The 18,709-nt window shown below is 42.7% G+C and overlaps 1 protein-coding gene and 1 pseudogene across 5 annotated transcripts in view; one reads left to right on the forward strand and one right to left on the reverse strand.

Moving 5' to 3' along the window:
• PRICKLE2 (prickle planar cell polarity protein 2) overlaps positions 1-12,053 on the forward strand; it is a 411,818-nt gene extending 399,765 nt beyond the window's left edge. For all 5 annotated transcript variants that reach the window (XM_060202967.1, XM_060202969.1, XM_016187079.2 and 2 more), the window contains one exon: positions 5,948-12,053. In XM_060202967.1, coding sequence (XP_060058950.1) covers positions 5,948-6,822 — 875 coding nt within the window. In that variant the 3' untranslated portion in view covers positions 6,823-12,053. The remainder of the gene's footprint in view (positions 1-5,947) is intronic.
• Positions 12,054-16,083: 4,030 nt separating this feature from the next.
• Positions 16,084-16,694, reverse strand: LOC103111346 (ran-specific GTPase-activating protein-like; annotated as a pseudogene).
• Between the last annotated feature and the right edge of the window lie 2,015 nt (positions 16,695-18,709).

Here is an 18,709-nt window from a genome sequence, read left to right on the forward strand (position 1 = left end):
GTCTTGAAGTTCTTGCACACTATAATGTGCACACTACTAAGGTGTGCTACCAGCTACCCCTAACTACTGAATATTTTTTTTAATTTTTATTTATAAAATGGAAATGTTGATAAGACCATAGGATAAGAGGGGTACAGTTCCACACAATGCCCACCACCAGAACTCCATATCCCGTCCCCTCCCTTGATAGCTTTCCTATTCTTTTTTTAATTATTATTAATAAAAAGGAAACATTGACAAAATCATAGGATAAGAAGGGTACAACTCCACACAGTTCCCACCACCAGATCTTCATATTCCACCCCCTCCCCTGATAGCTTTCCTACTCTTTATCCCTCTGGGATTATGGACCCAAGGTCATTGTGGGATGCAGAAGGTGGAAGGTCTGGCTTCTGTAATTGCTTCCCCGCTGAACATGGTCATTGACTGGTCGATCCATACTCCTAGTCTGCCTCTCTCTTTCCCTAGTAGGGTGGTGCTCTGGGGAAACAGCTTTCCTAGTCTTTACCCCACTGGGAGTATGGACTCAGGATCATTATGGGGTGCAAGAAGGTGAGAGGTCTGACTTCTATAATTGCTTTTCCACTGAACATGGGCATTGGCAGGCTGAACCATAGTCCTAGCCTGTCTCTCTCTTTCCCTAGTAGGGCAGGAATCTGGGGAGGTGGGGTTCCAGGACACATTAGTTGAGGTCATCTGCCCAGGGAAGTCAGGTTGGCATCATGGTAGCATCTGGAACCTGGTGGCTGAAAAAGAGTTAAGATATAAAGCAGAACAAATTGTTGGCTAATCATGAACCTAAAGGCAAGAATATTACAGATGAAACTTTGGGGTTCTCCATTTTGGAAAAAAGCTAGTAGATCTATTTTAGAAATATTCCAAGGGGTCCATGACTTTACTAGGTTTTGCCTGAGTCTGACAGCTAACATGCAGGTGGACCCAGGTTATTGTCTGGGGAGATGGTGTCATAGTTGGAAAAAGGACTAGAAAGCTGGATCAGGGAAGAGAATAGCTCCTAAATATGGGGAAAGTATATAAAAATTGTTAATTGTAAACCCCACTGGTTTTATCTGGGGCCCATATTCAGCACAAGAGCCTTTGTGACCTCTGCATCCCTGTAGGTCAGAGCTCTCATTCTGTGGTCATGGCTAGGAGCACTCCAGGCTGCACTAATTTCAGGACCCATCTTCCTTGGATAGTAGGTAGAAGATGTTGTCAAAGCTCCCTTCGGAGAATAAAACATTCCCTATCATTGTTGATCCACATTGAAGGCAAGATCCTATAGGGGCCCACAAAAGGTCCATTATTCTGTTCCTGATGGAGGTAACCAGTGGCAGTGGCAAGAGGGATCTGTTAGAAGCCTAGACCCATCATGTCTGTGTGGGATTGAATCCCTCACTAGGGCCCCAGGTGATGTGGTGGCCTGGTAGTAACTAAAGACTAATCATTAAAGTATGCCAGTTTCTTGCCCTTATCCAGCTTTTGTAGTCCTTTCTTTGTCTGACAAGGTTAGCTGATGTTGACTGTAGGTTTGCTGTTTATGAACTCCACTATCTTAAGGAATTTTCCATCTATTCCTTTATTTTTAATTTTTTTTTTTAATTTAAGAAAGGATAAATTAACAAAACCATAGGGTAGGAGGGGTACAACTCCACACAATTCCCACCACCCAATCTCCATATATCCCACCCCCTCCCCCGATAGCTTTCCAATTCTCTGTCCCTCTGGGAGCATGGACCCAGGGTCATTTTGGGTTGCAGAAGGTAGAAGGTCTGGCTTCTGTAATTGCTTCCCCGCTGAACATGGGAGTTGACTGGTCAGTCCATACTCCCAGTCTGCCTCTCTCTTTCCCTATTAGGGTGGGTCTCTGGGGACATGGAGCTCCAAGACATATTGGTGGGGTCTTCAGTCCAGGGAAGCCTGGCTGGCATCCTGATGGCATCTGGAACCTGGTGACTGAACTATTCCTATTTTTTGTATTGTTTTGAGCATGAATGCATGTTGGATTTTGCCAAAGGTTTTTCCTGCATCTATTGCGATAATCAAATGGGTTTCAGTTTTGCTTTAATTGATGTGGTGAATGACATTGATTGACATACATATATTGAACCAGCCTTGCATTCCTGGAATGAATCCCACTTGATCATGATAAACAAGCTTTTTGATATACTGCTGTATCTGGTAGGCTAGGACCTTGTTCAGTATTTTAGCATCTATGTTCATTAGATATATTGGTCTGTAGTTTTCCTTTTTTTGTTTTTTTGTTATCTGCTTTTGGTATCAGGGTGATGTTGGCTTCATAGAAGGTGGAAAGGAGTGTTCCTTTTTCTTCAGTCTTTTGGAGGAACTTTAAAAGTATAGGTATACCCTGCTCCCCACCTACAGGGGGTCACTTCACAGGCGGTGAAGCAGGTCTGCAAGTGTCTCTCTTTCTCTCCCCCTCTCTGTCTTCCCCTCCTCTCTCCATTTCTCTCTGTCCTATCCAACAATGACAACATCAACAACAACAACAATAAGAAAACAACAAGTGCAACAAATGGGAAAATAAATGATAAAAAAGTATAGGTATTAACTGTTTCCTGAAGATTTTGTAGAATTCATTTGTAAAGCCATCTGGTCCTGGACTTTTGTTGTTAGGAAGGTTCTTTTTTTTATTTTTATTTATTTATTTATTTATTTATTCCCTTTTGTTGCTTTTTATTGTTGTAGTTATTATTATTGTTGTTGTCGTCATTTTGGATAGGACAGAGAGAAATGGAGAGAGATGAGGAGACAGAGAGGGGGAGAGAAAGACACCTGCAGACCTGCTTCACCGCTTGGGAAGCAACTCCCCTGCAAGTGGGGAGCCAGGGCTCGAACCAGGATCCTTACGCTGGTCCTTGCACTTAGCGCCCCTGCGCTTAACCCACTGCACCACAGCCCAACTCCCATTAGGAAGGTTCTTAACTGTTTTGATTTCTTTGTCTGTGATCAGTCAGTTTAGGTTTTGTAGTTCTTCTTGGTTCTTCATTTTAGAAGGATTTATGTTTCTAGGAATTCTTCCATTTCTTCCAGATTCTCTGCCTTAGTGGCATATAGTTGTTCATAGAAGCTTCACATGATTTTTTGGATTTCTCTGGTGTCTTTTGTGATATTGCCTCGATCGTTTACAGTTATTTTTATTTGAGTATTCTTTTTTTTTGGCAAGTCTGGCTAAGGGTTTGTCAATTTTGTTTAATTTTTCAAACAACCAACATTTGGCTTCATTGATCTTTTGTATGGTTCTCTTTTTTTTTTTAATTTTTTAAAATATATTTATTTTATTTATTTATTCCCTTTTGTTGCCCTTGTTGTTTTATTGTTGTAGTTATTATTGTTGTTGTTGTTGGATAGGACAGAGAGAAATGGAGAGAGGGAGGGGAAGACAGAGAGGAGGAGAGAAAGATAGACACCTGCAGACCTGCTTCACCGCCTGTGAAGCGACTCCCCTGCAGGTGGGGAGCCGGGGTTCGAACCAGGATCCTTATGCCGGTCCTTGTGCTTTGCGCCACGTGCGCTTAGCCCGCTGCACTACAGCCCGACTCCCGGTTCTCTTATTTTTTATGTTGTTTATTTCCACTCTAATTTTAGTGATTTCAGTACTTCTGGTTGCTTTAGAACTACTGAATATTTTGAAGGATATAGTATCAGTTTAAATAGCATGTTCCTTATTTGGTGGCTTTCTCAGCCTGCCTCTGAATACACCTAGGGCATATAGTGTGTGTGTGTGTGTGTGTGTGTGTGTGTGTGTGTGTGTGTGTGTGTATTTTACTCAAAACACTTTGCTCATATACATATGGGGTATCTATATTTAGATTTAGCCAATATTGTTTAGTAATTTTCCAAAATGTTAACAGTTTTGACAAGGGATCAGAAGTTTTTGACCCCAGTGGATATGGAATAAGAAGCCAGAGATGATCATGGGACATTGCAAAGGACTTCAAAGACATGTTGTCTACAACCAGAAATGACAAAGTGGTTAATGCTGTCAGTGAAGAATGAACAGGAAATACTGATATTTTACCACCTAGTCCATTCTTAGGTATCTTTTTAGAGAATGCAGGACTAAGGCAGTCAAAATAAAAATTACTGAAGTCAAGAATGCCCCACTATCATCAAGAAGATTTTCATCTCAGCAATGCCAGGAGCTCATCTGTCAGCACTTAGGGCATAGGGGCCTATTGCTGTGGGCCTGCTGTTAGAGAGCATTAGGGTCACCACTTTGTTTCAAATAGTGCCTCCCCAGAGGAAGGTGCAGTGCCCCAGATCTCCATTTAGAATCCTGGAAGTCATTTTCTAAACAGCTTGAGAGAGTAAATACCCCACTCCCTACACCCAGGGAGTCACTTAGTGTTCAAGACATATGAGATAGGGGGCTTAGGGATAGCACACAGGGCAGGAAGCTACTGGAGATGGGCTGAGAACTGGCCCAGTAGCGTGATACTAGGGCCACCATCTTCCCCCCTCTGCATCTTCCCCCCTCCCCCAATTCCACTATCACTTTAATGAGGAAATGTTGATTTTTTTTTTATTGTGGGGCCAATCGGTGTTGCATCTGGTTGAACACACATATTACAATACACATGGACCCAGGTTTGAGCCTCTGGTCCCCACCTGCAGGGGGAAAGCTTTGCGAATGGTGAAGCAGGGCTACAGGTGTCTCTCTGTCTCTCTCCCTCTCTAGCTTCCCTTTCCCTCTCAATTACTCTCTCTATCCAATAAGTAAAGATAATTTAAAAATTAATAAGGTTCTTAAAAATCCTAACTGGCTTTAAAAATTAAATATCTTAAATGTCATCAGGATACATTTCCACAAGATAAGTTTCAGTATATTTCACCCTCAATCATTGAATCATCATATGCTACCACAGGGAGTTAGGTTCCCAACCACTCTTGGAAATCCTCCCTTCCCCTTTCTGAGCCCCGAGTCTGCTGTAAGAGACTATAATCCATTAAAGATCCACCATATATTGTCCTTTACTTTCTTAGACCCCACCAGTGAGTGAGATTATCTGGTACTTGTTTTCCTTCTGACATATCTCTTTCAACATGATTCCCTCTAATTCCATTGTGGTAACTTTTTTTTTTTCCTCCAGGGTTATTGCTGGGCTTGGTGCCTGCACCATGAATCCACCGCTCCTGGAGGCCATTTTTCCCCCTTTTTGTTGCCCTAGTTGTTGCAGCCTCGTTGTGGTTATTATTGCCATTGTTGAGTTGCTTTGTTGTTGGATAGGACAGAGAGAAATGGAGAGAGGAGGGGAAGACAGAGAGAGAGGGGGAGAGAAAGATAGACACCTGCAGACCTACTTCACCACTCGTGAAGCGACTCCCCTGCAGGTGGGGAGCCGGGGGCTCGAACCGGGATCCTTACGCCGGTCCCTGCGCTTTGCGCCACGTGCGCTTAACCCACTGCGCCACCGCCCGACCCCCAACTTTTTTTTTTAACTTTTTGCCACCAAGGTCATTGCCTCTGGTACACAGTGCTTGCTTGATGAATCCACCACTCCTACTGGCCAATTCTTTTCTATTTTATTTCTATTTTCTATTTTATTTCATCTGATAAGAGAGACAAATTGAGAAGGGAGAGAGAGATAGAGAAGAAGAGAGAAGCAGAGATTCCTGCAGACCTGCTTCATCACTTGTGAACTTCCTCCCTGCAGGTGAGGAGTACATAGTAATATGTGCAATCAACCAGTTGAGCCACTGCCCACCTCTATGGGTGCATCTACATGGGCACTGCCCACATTTGTGAATAGAACCTTTCCATACTGACTGCATGACCATATGCAACATCCCTGAAAAGATGACGGTTCAGACCACCAGAGGTAAGACTCACACCCCCTCGTTTGCAAGTCCTATTAACATGTGTGTTCCCCTCCTCTCTCTCTCTCTCTCTCTCTCTCCCCCTCTTCCTCTCTCTCTCTCTCAGGTCTCTCCACAGATGGTGGCGCCAAGCGACAGGAACATCTATCCCGCTTTTCCATGCCTGACCTCAGCAAAGACTCGGGAATGAATGTGTCGGAGAAGCTGAGCAACATGGGCACTCTGAACTCATCCATGCAGTTCCGGAGCGCGGAGTCGGTGCGCAGCCTGCTCTCCGCCCAGCAGTACCAGGAGATGGAGGGCAACCTCCACCAGCTGGGCAACCCCATCGGCTACCGAGACCTGCAGTCCCACGGGAGGATGCACCAGAGCTTTGACTTCGACCCAGGGCTGGCCAGCAGCAAGCAGGAAGGCGTGAGGATCCAGCCCATGAGCGAGCGCACCCGCAGAAGAACTACTGCCCGGGCTGGTGGCGATGACACCCGGCGCTTCCGCCCCCACCGTTCCCGCCGCTCCCGCCGCTCCCGCTCTGACAACGCTCTCCACCTGGCCAGTGAGCGTGAGGCCCTGTCCCGGCTGCAGGAGCGGCCACCACTCCGAGCCAGGGAGGACTATGACCAGTTCGTGCGCCAGCGGAGCTTCCAGGAGAGCCTGGGCCACGGGTCCCGGAGGGACCTGTACGGCCAGTGCCCAAGGACTGTGTCGGATCTGGCTTTGCAGAATGCCTTCGGGGAGCGCTGGGGCCCGTACTTCACGGAGTACGACTGGTGTTCCACCTGCTCCTCCTCCTCTGAGTCTGACAACGAGGGCTATTTCCTAGGGGAGCCCATCCCCCAGCCCGCCCGCCTGCGCTATGTTACCAGCGAGGAGCTGCTGCACAAATACAGCAACTATGGCCTCCCGAAGTCGTCCACATTAAGTGGCCGGGGACAGTTGCACAGCAGGAAAAGACAGAAGAGCAAAAACTGCATCATTTCGTAATAGGGTTGGGTTCAGGGAATGGTGTGTGTGTGGGGGGGGAGAAGATAGGAGCGAAGAATGTAAATTCAGAAACTTGCACTGTTTTTTAAATGTTACAGCGCTCTGAGGAACGTGGTTCCCTGGGAGAGGAGCGGCTGGGGGAGATGATACTCTCATTGATGGAGGCAAGGTTACAGGCAAGGTTACAGACTACATAGGTAGTCACAGTTCTTTGGCATGTTGAATATTATTTGCACATTTCACTTTGAAAATGTTATAGACTCTCTGGAGGCCAGGGTCGGGCACCTCCTTCCCATGTGTCTGTGCAGTGGCCACTGGCAAGGTGGCGAATTGTTTCTTGCTCGCTTATTTCCTCTCTGGTTCTCTTACTTTTAGGACTCTTTTTTTTTCCAGTGAGTAATTTGTTTATTAGCCAGGACCCAACACTAAGTTATTTACATGTCCATTGTAAATGCAATGTAAATGAGAGTTCTGATAAAATATTTTTGTATTTTGTAATATCAAAGGAATTTCTATATCGTAGGACTCAGTGGAGACTTGCATGCATATCCAGCATTGTCCTTGAGTAGTATTCAAAGGTGGTCAAGGACTACCTTTTTTTTTTTCTTTTTTCTATACAAATTTGTTACATGTCAGTGAGACTTTTTTTTTTTTCTCAAAAAAAGTTTATTCAGTTTGGCTTCTTGTGGCTGACAAAATAATAACAACAACAATAACTATTACCCAAAGTATTTTGTGCTCCATTCCATCATAAGGAGCTATATCCTTAAGTCTGTTCCCACCCTCAGTAGAATTTGTTCTCTACAAAGCGATAGTGATTTTTTAAACAAAATGCAAATAACTTATACCAACTAGAGAAACCAGCCAGTGTCTGTAGCATTCTGTGAGAAACGCTGTCCCTGCTGGGAACGTTGAAGTTGCTTACTAATGATCTATCCTTTGGGAAAAACAAAGCAAAACAAACAAAAAAAAAGTGACTTGTGCGTGGTGCCGTTGTGTCATGTCAGCATGACGTTGTTTTTGAGTGTGACATTCTTTTCTGGTGCTCATGTGTCCTGGATTGTATTATCTGCTTTCCTTTACCAAGGCAGACAGAACCACTGCCTTAGCCTGACAACCGGTTGTCCTCAGCGCAAATGAACTTAAGCCATTAGGTGGTTGAGGGACTGAAAGAGTGTAGAAGACACTGAGAGTGATGGTGTGTTCTAGATTGTGTGTCAGAAAAACAAGGTAGTTTGAAAAGAGTAAGCTGGTCAAACGGAGAAACTGAAAGGGAATATGAAGGAATGTCAAGGGGAAGAATTCTTGGAAATGAAGTAGAGGAAGATGACAGGAGGGGTTGTAGCACACACCCTCCCCCCACACACCTCAGTGCTTGTAAAAGGAATCTAGTTGAATGTACTCTATGGCCAGAGTATCTGGATGATGCAGGTAGGTCAAGCTATTCAAGAGAATCCCAGTGGAAGGGCCTTGAGACACAAATTTTGTTGAAAGGTGTATGTCCATTTGGAACATTGGAAACTGCTGGTCAGACAGAAAACAGGCTCTGAAGTGAGTTTGCTTCAAGAAGACATTTAACGGTTGTGTTATTTATAGTAAAACAATAAATAAAGCTTCTTACCTGGCTTCAGTTACCAATGAAGCACTTGCTTTTTCTTCCATCCTCCTCCTCCCCGTAGTGGATTGTGGCTGTTGAAATAATCCATTGGAGGACCCGCCTTTAGTGAGATGTGCTGTCGCTGTGCACACGGTGTATCTCAGTGGCCATCTGCCACAGCGAGGTGAGCGTGGTCTCTTTGCAGTATAGTAGTTAATATTTGCTAGTACTTTTTTATGGAGAGAATGTGAAAAGTAGCTTTTCAGACACCATCCCTATGCATCTGGGGAATGAAAGGCTGTAGAGGGTATGGAAATGATACTCCATTCAGGATGTACTAAAATAATTTGCTTTTCAGGTATTAATATGACATTTGTCATTGTCACTGATTTTTTAAAAAAAAAAAAAAAAAACAATGCAAATGTTGGTTGTGGCTGTTTTCCGCATGCTATCTTCATATCTAAATGCTTCATTAATTATCCAAGCCTCTGGAGAATTAGCTCTTATTATGTTTGTATAGTAAGTTTGTAAACTGCTTGGCGAACTGATTAAGAAATAATGTGTAACACCATGCTACTAAAGTGGCAGGTTTCTGGTAGAAATTTAGTGAGTCCAATCTGAACTTCTGAGCACCTTGATTGATGAGCATAAAAAGGAATTTTGGAGAAAGGAGAGGAAAAAAAAACAAGTTGAACACTTAATTTAGCAAATTGCTGAAAATGTCTGCCCTCGGTGACCTGGATTCCAATGAAAGAAATTCTCCTAGTAAATGTTGCTTTCTAACCGTCCTTTTCAGAAAAGCTCTTACATTTCCCAGATGAGGCATTAGCCACCATCAGCAGAAAGGAGGCAACCTAGTAACTAACACATACCAGTCCCCACAAGAATCTGCAGGAGTGAGCTTGCTGCCAGAGAGCCTTCAGCAGCTAAACAGGTCAGAGCTTGGGATAAAGTGAGTGACAAGGCTCAGGGTCCATTTGTCTACAAGCAAGATCACCTCATCTATTGCACCACTTTATTTCTTTTCTCCACTCCACCCCACATGTAACCAGATGCTGACAGAAGGGGCCTAAATACTGCCAGGGGCAAGGGAACCTCTGAATAAACAAGAACTTAGAGCAGGAAGCATTGTGATGATTTCCATATAACGTTACAAATAGCAATGCATTTTTTGGGGGGGAGGCAAAAGTTTAAGGATGTTACCTGATTCTTCCATAATTAAACATCAGTTCTTTCTAGGTCAAGTTTCACCAATGAGTGGACTTGGTACTCACTCACCTATTAGACCGTCATTTCATCTTTTCTGTTCTTCAGGAAAGTAATCTGTTCTCAGCTTCCTCTTTCTTCTAATAGCATGTTTGTTCATTTTCTACCTTTCTCACTGTGGTCTTGTTCTTGTGGTGAAAGCCACAACTTTGAAATTCTTTCCCTCTTCTGTTGCTCCTCAATTCAGTGACCACACGAAAATAGCTTTTCTTCAAGAAATAGAAGTCACTGGTGTTTCTTCAGTAGCTCTGCTAATACATCTCCACCTCCCATCTCTACAGTGAGCAGGTTTCTTAGTGGCCTAGTACCTTTGAGCCTGGCATTCATGAGCTCTGCCCTCTGTCATATGGTCCTGGGATCTCTCCCAAATGTGAAGGTGAATGAGGTGGGGGAAGAAATAAAATTTTGCTTTCTGGTTTCATGCATAGCTAGGGGAAGAATTCCTAGTGTTGGTTGTTTGGCACCTTCTTTCTTCTCTGCTTTTATTCTTGGTCTTTCCTTTCCATGCATAACCAGCTCTGAATAAGCAAGTTTGTCCTTCTGAAATGGGACCTGGACACAGTCTGTTTTCTTGTCATTTCCCCATTCCAGAAGATGTTCCTGTGCTGTACGTAGCAGGATTGTCTTGGGCTGTCGTGATGTACTTTTTTTTTTTTTATGTAAAAATGTGTCATGATGTTTCTGGCAACCCAGTATTTTCTCCTGGAGCAGCTTCCTGTTTCTTGGGTTCCATGAGCCATTGTTGAGTTCAGGGGTGGGGTGGGGTGGGAGGGGGCAGTGTAGCATGTGTTCTGCCCTCCCTGTACCCTGGATAGACATGACAGCATGTCACTGCATTCTTACCCAGATAGCAGGAATGCATTTTTTAAGTACAAAGAAATCTCTGTAACTCTTTCTATGACCAATTGATCAGAATTGAGCATATATGTCTAATAGTAAATCTTTTCTATGAATTGATCTTAATGTCTTTCTACCCTAGCTCTCTTGCCATTGTTCCAAAAACAGTACACCAGTCACTTAGTATGCATCATTCTTAAATAATTATGAGACTCCAGTTCCTATCCCACCAGACTGTAGATGATAAAAATGGCTTATTCCTTTAGGCTAGATATCTTTGGCCTCCTTCTCCATTATTGTATTCTTTGCCAGTATCACAGGCAGTCTTTTGTTCATCCTTTTGTAGAGGTCAGATAAGAATCTGTCTTATTCTCCATCTAATCCCACCTTCTAACAAGAAATAACACAAATATTTAAATTCCAAGAAGAAGTGCTCTTGGCATATTTCTAACAGAAACCAGATGCTAACTCACAAGAAAGAGGCTTTCTGTATGGCAAGGGAAAATGGAAATGCTTATCTGAATATTTCATGCCAGAGGAGTTGCTTTTATCAACTGTCTAGCATTTCAGCAGCTTTGAAATGGGTTTCTTTGGACAGCATTCTAGGCACAGGACTTAGCCAGGCCTCCTCTGCCAATTGTGAAGAGTTTCCAAATGCCACCTTTTGAGGTACATTTCTTTAAGTACAAGAGAAGTGACAATGAAGAGAGCTTTGCCTTGCCTGCAGTCTTCCTTTTGGGGCCTCAGCAGACACCAATTCATCATCAAGGTTAGGATCATGAAACGACTGGATTCTCTTTCCATTTTCTCATAGTAGCCTAGTCAATGCAAAGATCCCACAAAGCATGGCTCACTGTTGGAAGATATACTATCTTAGAGCCTTACTTCCTACTGCAAAACTTTTCCTAAGGGTAATAAAAAGGAGAGGGGAAACATCTTGTAGTGTCAGGAAAGCATTCCTGTGGTTTAAATATCATAATTCTATGGGGAAAGGAAAAACAAGTGTGTTTTCTTCTGTCCTGAAAGTTGTCTAAGGCATCTCTTCATCCTGCTATGCATTTGATCATTTATCTTTAAAGGGACACTGACCAAGCTTTTCTAAGTTCTTCAAAGAGAGTTACTTACCCACAAGGTCTCTTCTCCAGCCAGTCACAGCCCCTGAGTTAATATCCTGATATGAGTCCTTCACTTGTCATAGCAACTTAGGACTTTGGTTGTTTTCTCTTTCCCTAATATAGCCTTTCCTCTTCAGGACTGCTTTGTCCATCTCCCACTTTAATTCAAAGCGCAGAAAACAAACCTCAAAGGACTTGAGAAGAAGAAGAAGCAGGCCAGTGTCTGCGTTGTATGTCGAGTGTTGCGCTGTTAAGAAGGTCTGCAGCAGGCCTTTGGTGTGGGCTCTGCCAGAGACTGTTGTGAACACTTTGCTTGAGATCCATGCTCTGTAAAATGGATATGATGTTTTACTGATGTCTGTAATACATTTGTAAACTTCCAATAAAATTTGAATAAAAGAAACATTGCCATTCTTCTCAGCTCTCAGATTTTTTGGAGTAGTCTTTGCCTTTGAACATCTCAAGAAAGAAAATAAGAGCTGCCTATCCAGGGACAAGATTTCCTAGGAAAGATGAACCTTATTGTTTAAATCAAGCCTCGCACTAGGCAAGAAGTCTGAAACAGCAAATAATCTTATCACCCAAACCATGAGGACTTGAACACTGCAGATAAGAATTATTTCATTCTAAGGCCTTCAAGAGCCTTGGATCAAGGTTTGGGTTGTGCTGGAAATGGCAATTACTATGTCTACTATGTCTGTTGTGCTGATAGATCCCACTGGGAAGTTAGCCATTCAGGTAGCCAAAGATGCTCTATAAATCCCTGCCCCCATCAGTCAGGATAAACAGAATTAATAATAACACCAGGCAGCAATCTGTACGTGATGAACAGCATGGTAAACTGGATCAATCAAGTTTCTCTCTCAAAAGCAGAAACTCTTATTTAAGAATAAAAGTGGATATGTTCAGAGAAAAACAACTAGGTGTTTTAGAAAGGAGCTCAACATTTTCCCCCCTTCTCTCTTTGGTACCTGATGGGAGTTCAGAACTTTCTAGTCATCTTTCCCTCACATTTACCCCTCTGGGAATATGGACCAAAATTCTTTATGGAGCTCAGAAGGTAGGGGTTGTGGCTTCTGTAATTGCTTCTCCATTGGAGGTGGGCATTCTCAGGTCGATCCATACTCCCACGCTGTCTCTATCTTTCCCCAGTGGAGTAGGGATCTGGAGAGGTGAAGTTCCAGGACACATTGGTGTGGTCATCTGCTCAGGGAATTAAGGATGGAATCATAGTAGCATCTGCAGCTTAGTGGCCGAAATGCAGTAAGATATATAGCAGGACAAAATGTTTAGTGAATAGGAACCATAAAATAGGAGTAGAGCAGATGGTAACAGGGATTTTAGGGAGGAAGTATTTTAGGTATGTTTCTATGGCTCCATGACTGGTAATTTTTGCTGGAGCTCGATAGCTAACCTGCAGGTGGACTAAAAATATTGTCTGGGAAGATGGTATCAGAGTTGACAATAGGACTAGAAAACTGGATCAAGGCAAAGAATAGGTCTCAAACTAGAATTAAAATTTTTTTTTCTATAGGCTGAGAAGTAACTGAATATAGAGTATCATTTTCTATCAGTTTTCAATGCTTGTCAGTGTCCCAAAGTTTTTTTTTTAATTTTTTATTAGTGATTTAATAATGATTGTAAAATAACAGGTACAATTCCATATGATCCCCACCACCAGAGTTACATATCCCATCCCCTATGTTGGAAACTTCCCTGTTCTTTATCCCTCTGGGAGTATGGACCAAAGATCTTTATGGAGTGCAGAAAGTGGAAGATCTGGCTTCTTTAGTTGCTTCTCCACTGGACATGGGGACTGGCAGGTCAATCCATACCCCAAGCCTATTTCTATCTTTCCCTAGTGGCCTAGGGCTCTGGAGACATGAGACTTTGGGACATATTTGTGGAGTCATCTGCCCAAGGAAGTCAGGATGGCATCAATAGTAGTGTTTGCAGTTCGACAGCAGATTATTGGAGCTGGAAGTCATGACATCTCAGGCTTGTCCTCTCTAGATATTGTCTAGGTGAAACATGGCATGGTGGCACTGGTTATATTGATTTAGTTGAGGTCAGCAGAGGCAGTATCACAGGGTAGGGGCCAAGAAGAGAAGTGTCAAGAAATACAAGCAAAGTCCCACAGATTCCAGGACTGGGGAAAATATAACTTTTAAAGAGAATGGGGAAGGTTTCTTGCTGTCTATGAGTTGAAGAAGGCAATAGATTATTATAACCAAGTTATTTAATTAACAGAACAGGGAAGCTGCCCTGAATGGAAGTCAACATTTTGGAACTACATTTTTTTCTTTTATTAGTTATTTAATATTGATTTATAAAATTACATGCCAATAGGGGTATAATTCCGCATCATTCCCACCACCAGAGCTCTGAATCTTTAGTCTCCCCCCTGCAAGCTGTCGCATTTTCTTAAAGAAACCATCATCTCTACAACTATCTGTCTACATTTATACATAATTGCCCCCTTTTTCTTCCAGGTCCTTTCCTCTTCCCCTATAAGCTACTCATGACACCATTACTACCTCCAAATGTCCCTCTCCTTCCTCTCCCCTCTTTCTGGGTGACTATGGGGCTAGAATTCAGAGCCCTCTTATCTTCTTCCTGCTATTACTTCTCTCCCACAGGGAATATAGATCTAGCTTGTTTTGGGGGTACAGAAGGTAGGAGTTCTGGCTTCTGTAATTGCTTCTCTGCTGGATATGGGCATTGGCAGGTCAATACCCCCAACCTGCTTCTGTCTTTCCCTAGTAGGCTAGAGCTCTGGAGAGGCGAGGTAGAACAACATTTCTAATCATCAGAGAAACAAAAGTCAAAAACTCAATAAAGGGCAGCTATTATTAAGTGGGGGGGAGACAAGAAGTAAGTGTTGATGAGAATATGAAGAAAAGAAATGCTTTGGCACTGCTGGTGAGAATTGGTACAACCATTATGGAAAACAATATGGAAGTTCCTCAGAAAATTAGACACAGTGTGACCGTATGACCCAGAATTCCCTTCTAAATGAAACAAAAATCACTATTTCAGATGGATACTAGTACCTTTTGCTTTCTGCAATGTTGCTTACAATATACAGTACATGGAAATAAGCCATTGACAGATAAGTAAAGAAAATATGTCTTATATAAGTAGAATATTATTCAAATATTAAAAAAGGAAACCCTGCCAGCTGCAACATGGATAAACTCTGAGGGGGTTGTGCAGAGAAAGGCAGTAACAGGATACTATCTCTTATGTATGGAATCTTTACCTAAAAAGTCAAACTCAAAGGTATAAAGAACTGATTGGTCATTGAAAAGAATCAGGATGAGGGTAGAGGGTTAAATGAGTGAAGGCAACCAGAAGGTACAAACTTCCAGCTGTAAAGATAATAAGTTCTAGAAATATAATGTACAGCATGGTGGCCATACTAATAATATTGTATTCTTTATTTGAAATTTCCTAAAAGAATAAAAGTTAAAAGTTTTCATCACTGAAGAAAAAAATTTTTTGTTTATCAGAGCACAGTTCAGCTCTGGTTTATAGTGGTGCAGGGGACTGCACAGAAGAAAAATTGGAAGTATGTGTGCATATGAAGGGAGTGGGTGTTGACTAGATGTAGTGATAATGTATGCATTTTTTTAAAAATACTTTATTGTATTTTAATGAGAGAGATACGGAGAATGAGACCAGAGCACTGAGCATTACTAGGAATTGAACCTGGGAGCCCAAAGCCTCACATATGAACGTCTTTTTGCATAGCCATTATGCTATCTCCCCAGCCCTCATTTATGCATTTATATGCAATTATTTGATCATTATACTGTACAACCAACATCAGTATATTATATGGAAATTACATCTCAATTTTTTCAATAAAATGCAAAGCAGCTTATTTTATTTTGTTTATTTTGTATAGAGAAAGAAAGAGGGAAGAGGGAGAAAGAATGACACCTGTAGTAGTGCTTCACTACTTGTGAAACTTCTCCTGTACAGAAACTTCTCCTGGGGACTAGGGGCTTGAACCAGGATCTTCAATAGGGCAACAACCTAGAAAAGCAGAATAAAAACAAACCTAAAAGAGAGGGAAAATTTTCAGAAAAAGAGGGAAAAGAAAGGAAGGGAAAGAAAACAAGACAAGGGAGTCGGGCTGTAGCGCAGCGGGTTAAGCACAGGTGGCGCAAGGCACAAGGATCGGCATAAGGATCCCGGTTCGAACCCCGGCTCCCCACCTGCAGGGGAGTCGCTTCACAGGCGGTGAAGCAGGTCTGCAGGTGTCTATCTTTCTCTCCTCCTCTCTGTCTTCCCCTCCTCTCTCCATTTCTCTCTGTCCTATCCACCAACGACAACAACAATAATAACTACAACAATAAAACAACAAGGGCAACAAAAGGGAATAAATAAATAAAATAATTTAAAAAAAGAAAACAAGACAAAATGACTTACTGCTTCTCCTCAGTTCTCATCTGCCGGTTCCTTGGTTTTCTCCTTCACTAAAAGCGTTTTTAACTTTTTCAGCTACTTTCTCAGCCTTATCATTTCCACCTGACCCTTTCTTTTCTCTTTCTTCAATCTCTTTCCTGCAATCTTCAAACTTTATTTTGAAGCTCTATGCATTTTCAGCATTTAGGAAGCGGGTGGCCAGCAACTCTGGCTTGGGGCACTCGAATGCAAAGGTAACTTGGATGTTCCAGACCTGAGTATGGCCACTACCCACATTTGGTTTCCGCTCCATAATTGGTATAATGTAGTGGTTGGTGCAGATTTTCAAGGTCTTGTCTTTCCTCATGAGGAGATGAATTAGTCCCTTTCTCCTAATGTTTAAGGAGCTTGACATCAGTTGTGATATGGCCCTTCTATTCTGGGAAGTCATTCTCTAAAGCAAATCGTAATAACATTGCCCATATTTTAAAAAGCTCTTCTTCATCTTCTTCCAGTGTCTTCATTTTTTTTTTTTTTCCCTCAGGAAGAGAAGCGGTAGGCTTAAATTGAGGATCATGGTTGGACTCATCTACATTCTCAGTGGAGGTGTCATGGTCCTTGTGGGTGTCCTTGGTGGCTGCCATGGGGGCTCAACAGAGGCGGCAGCTAGTTGAAGCTCCTCTGTGTCTGGCCCCTAGAGCTACTTTTGAAGATTATAAACTCGGGAATTCTGAAATAATGAAGCATGCATCAGTGAAGCTGAAGCTAAGAGGATATAAAGGGAGAGCAGTCAGGAGCTGGAGGTAAGCTGCTGGCAGCTGGTGAGATAAAGGCAGAGGATGCAGAAGCTCATGCTGAGACCAGTATGGCCTATCGGAGCATGATCCTCTCTTCCCAACAGATTCCATTTCCTGCCCTGGAGGTACTTTTTGAGGATCATAATACAATTTTGGTTCTTTATATCTCCTCTCACTGGGGGAGGTATAGGTATGTTGCTGTACTTACCTAGCCAGAATTTTGACTTTTTTTTTTTTTTAAGAAAGGAGACATTAACAAAACCATAGGATAGGAGGGGTACAACTCCACACAGTTCCCACCACCTGGTCTCCATATCCCTTCCCATCCCCTGATAGCTTTCCCATTCTCTATCCCTCTGGGAGTATGGACCCAGGGTTGTTTTGGTTTGTAGAAGGTGGGAGGTCTGTCTTCTATAATTGCGAATTTTGGCATTTTTACAATATTTATTCCTTGCAACTCTAATTAAAACAGAAGGATATATTCCAAATAGCAGCTATCCACTCCCATTTAAAAAAAAATTTTTTTAATGTATTTTCCCTTTTGTTGCCCTTGGTTTTTTTTATTGTTGTTGTAGTTATTGTTGTTGAAATTGATGTCGTCGTTGTTAGATTGGACAGAGAGAAATGGAGAGGGGAGGGGGAAGACGGAGAGGGGGAGGGAAAGACAGACACCTGCAGACCTGCTTCACCACCTATGAAGCGACTCCCCTGCAGGTGGGGAGCCGGGGCCTTGAACCGTGATCCTTATGCTGATCCTTGCACTTTGTGCCACCTGTGCTTAACCTGCTGCGCTACTGCCCAACTCCTCCATTTAGCTTTTTAAATCTTATCTCAGCCACTTGCTAGTATGTCTTCTTGGGAAGTGTGCAGACCTACTCAGAGCTTCAGGGTTTCATTGTTGTTATTGTTGTTATTTAATTATGATCAGATGAAAGGATAGTGGAAGTCTACAGGTGTCTTTCTTTCTCTCCCCCTCTCTGTCTTCCCCTCCTGTCTCAATTTCTCTCTGTCCTATCCAACAACAACAGCAGCAGCAGCAGCACAACAATGGGGAAAAATGGCCTCCATGAGCAGTGGATTCAGAGTACAGGCACCAAGCCCCAGCGGTAATCCTGGAGGCAAAAATAAATAAACAATAAATAAATAAATAAATAAAACTTTTTTTTTTTAAGTTGAAAGCACGTTAGATGTTCTTGTAACCCATCCCCATCTCCACTGAAGGAGAAAGAATTGCAGGAACTGTATATCACTTCTGACAGCCTTTTTTTTTTTTCTCTTGATAGGACAGAGACAAATTGAGAGGGGAGGGGAAGATTGAGAGAGAGAAAGATACCTGCAGACTTGCTTTACTGCTTGTGAAGCAACCCTCCCTACAGGTAGGAAGTTGGGGACTTGAACTGGGATCCTTGTGCAGGTCATTTTACTCTTTGTATTATGTGTGATTAACCCGATGCACTACTGCCCAACACCCTATTCTGCCTTTTTTTTTTTTTTTTTTGCCTCCAAGGTATCACTGGGGCTCAGTGCCTGCACTACCAATCCACTGCTCCTGGAGGCCATCTTTTCCCTTTCGTTATTTATTATTGTTGTTGTTGTTGTCATTGCTGTTGGATAGATCAGAGAGAAATTGAGAGAGGAGGGGAAGACAGAGGGGGATAGAAAGATAGACACCTGCAGACCTGTTTCACTGCTTGTGAAGCAACCCCCCTGCAGGTGGGGAGCCAGGGGCTCAAACCAGGATCCTCACACCAGTCCTTGTGCTTCACACCATGTGCACTTAACCTTGTTCTACCTTTTTAATAGAAGCATTAAATATGACTTGGAGGCATCCCTAGCAGGCCTGAATCTTTACTATATATCAA

This window comes from Erinaceus europaeus, chromosome 12 (assembly GCF_950295315.1).
Source record: "Erinaceus europaeus chromosome 12, mEriEur2.1, whole genome shotgun sequence".
NCBI lineage: Eukaryota > Metazoa > Chordata > Mammalia > Eulipotyphla > Erinaceidae > Erinaceus > Erinaceus europaeus.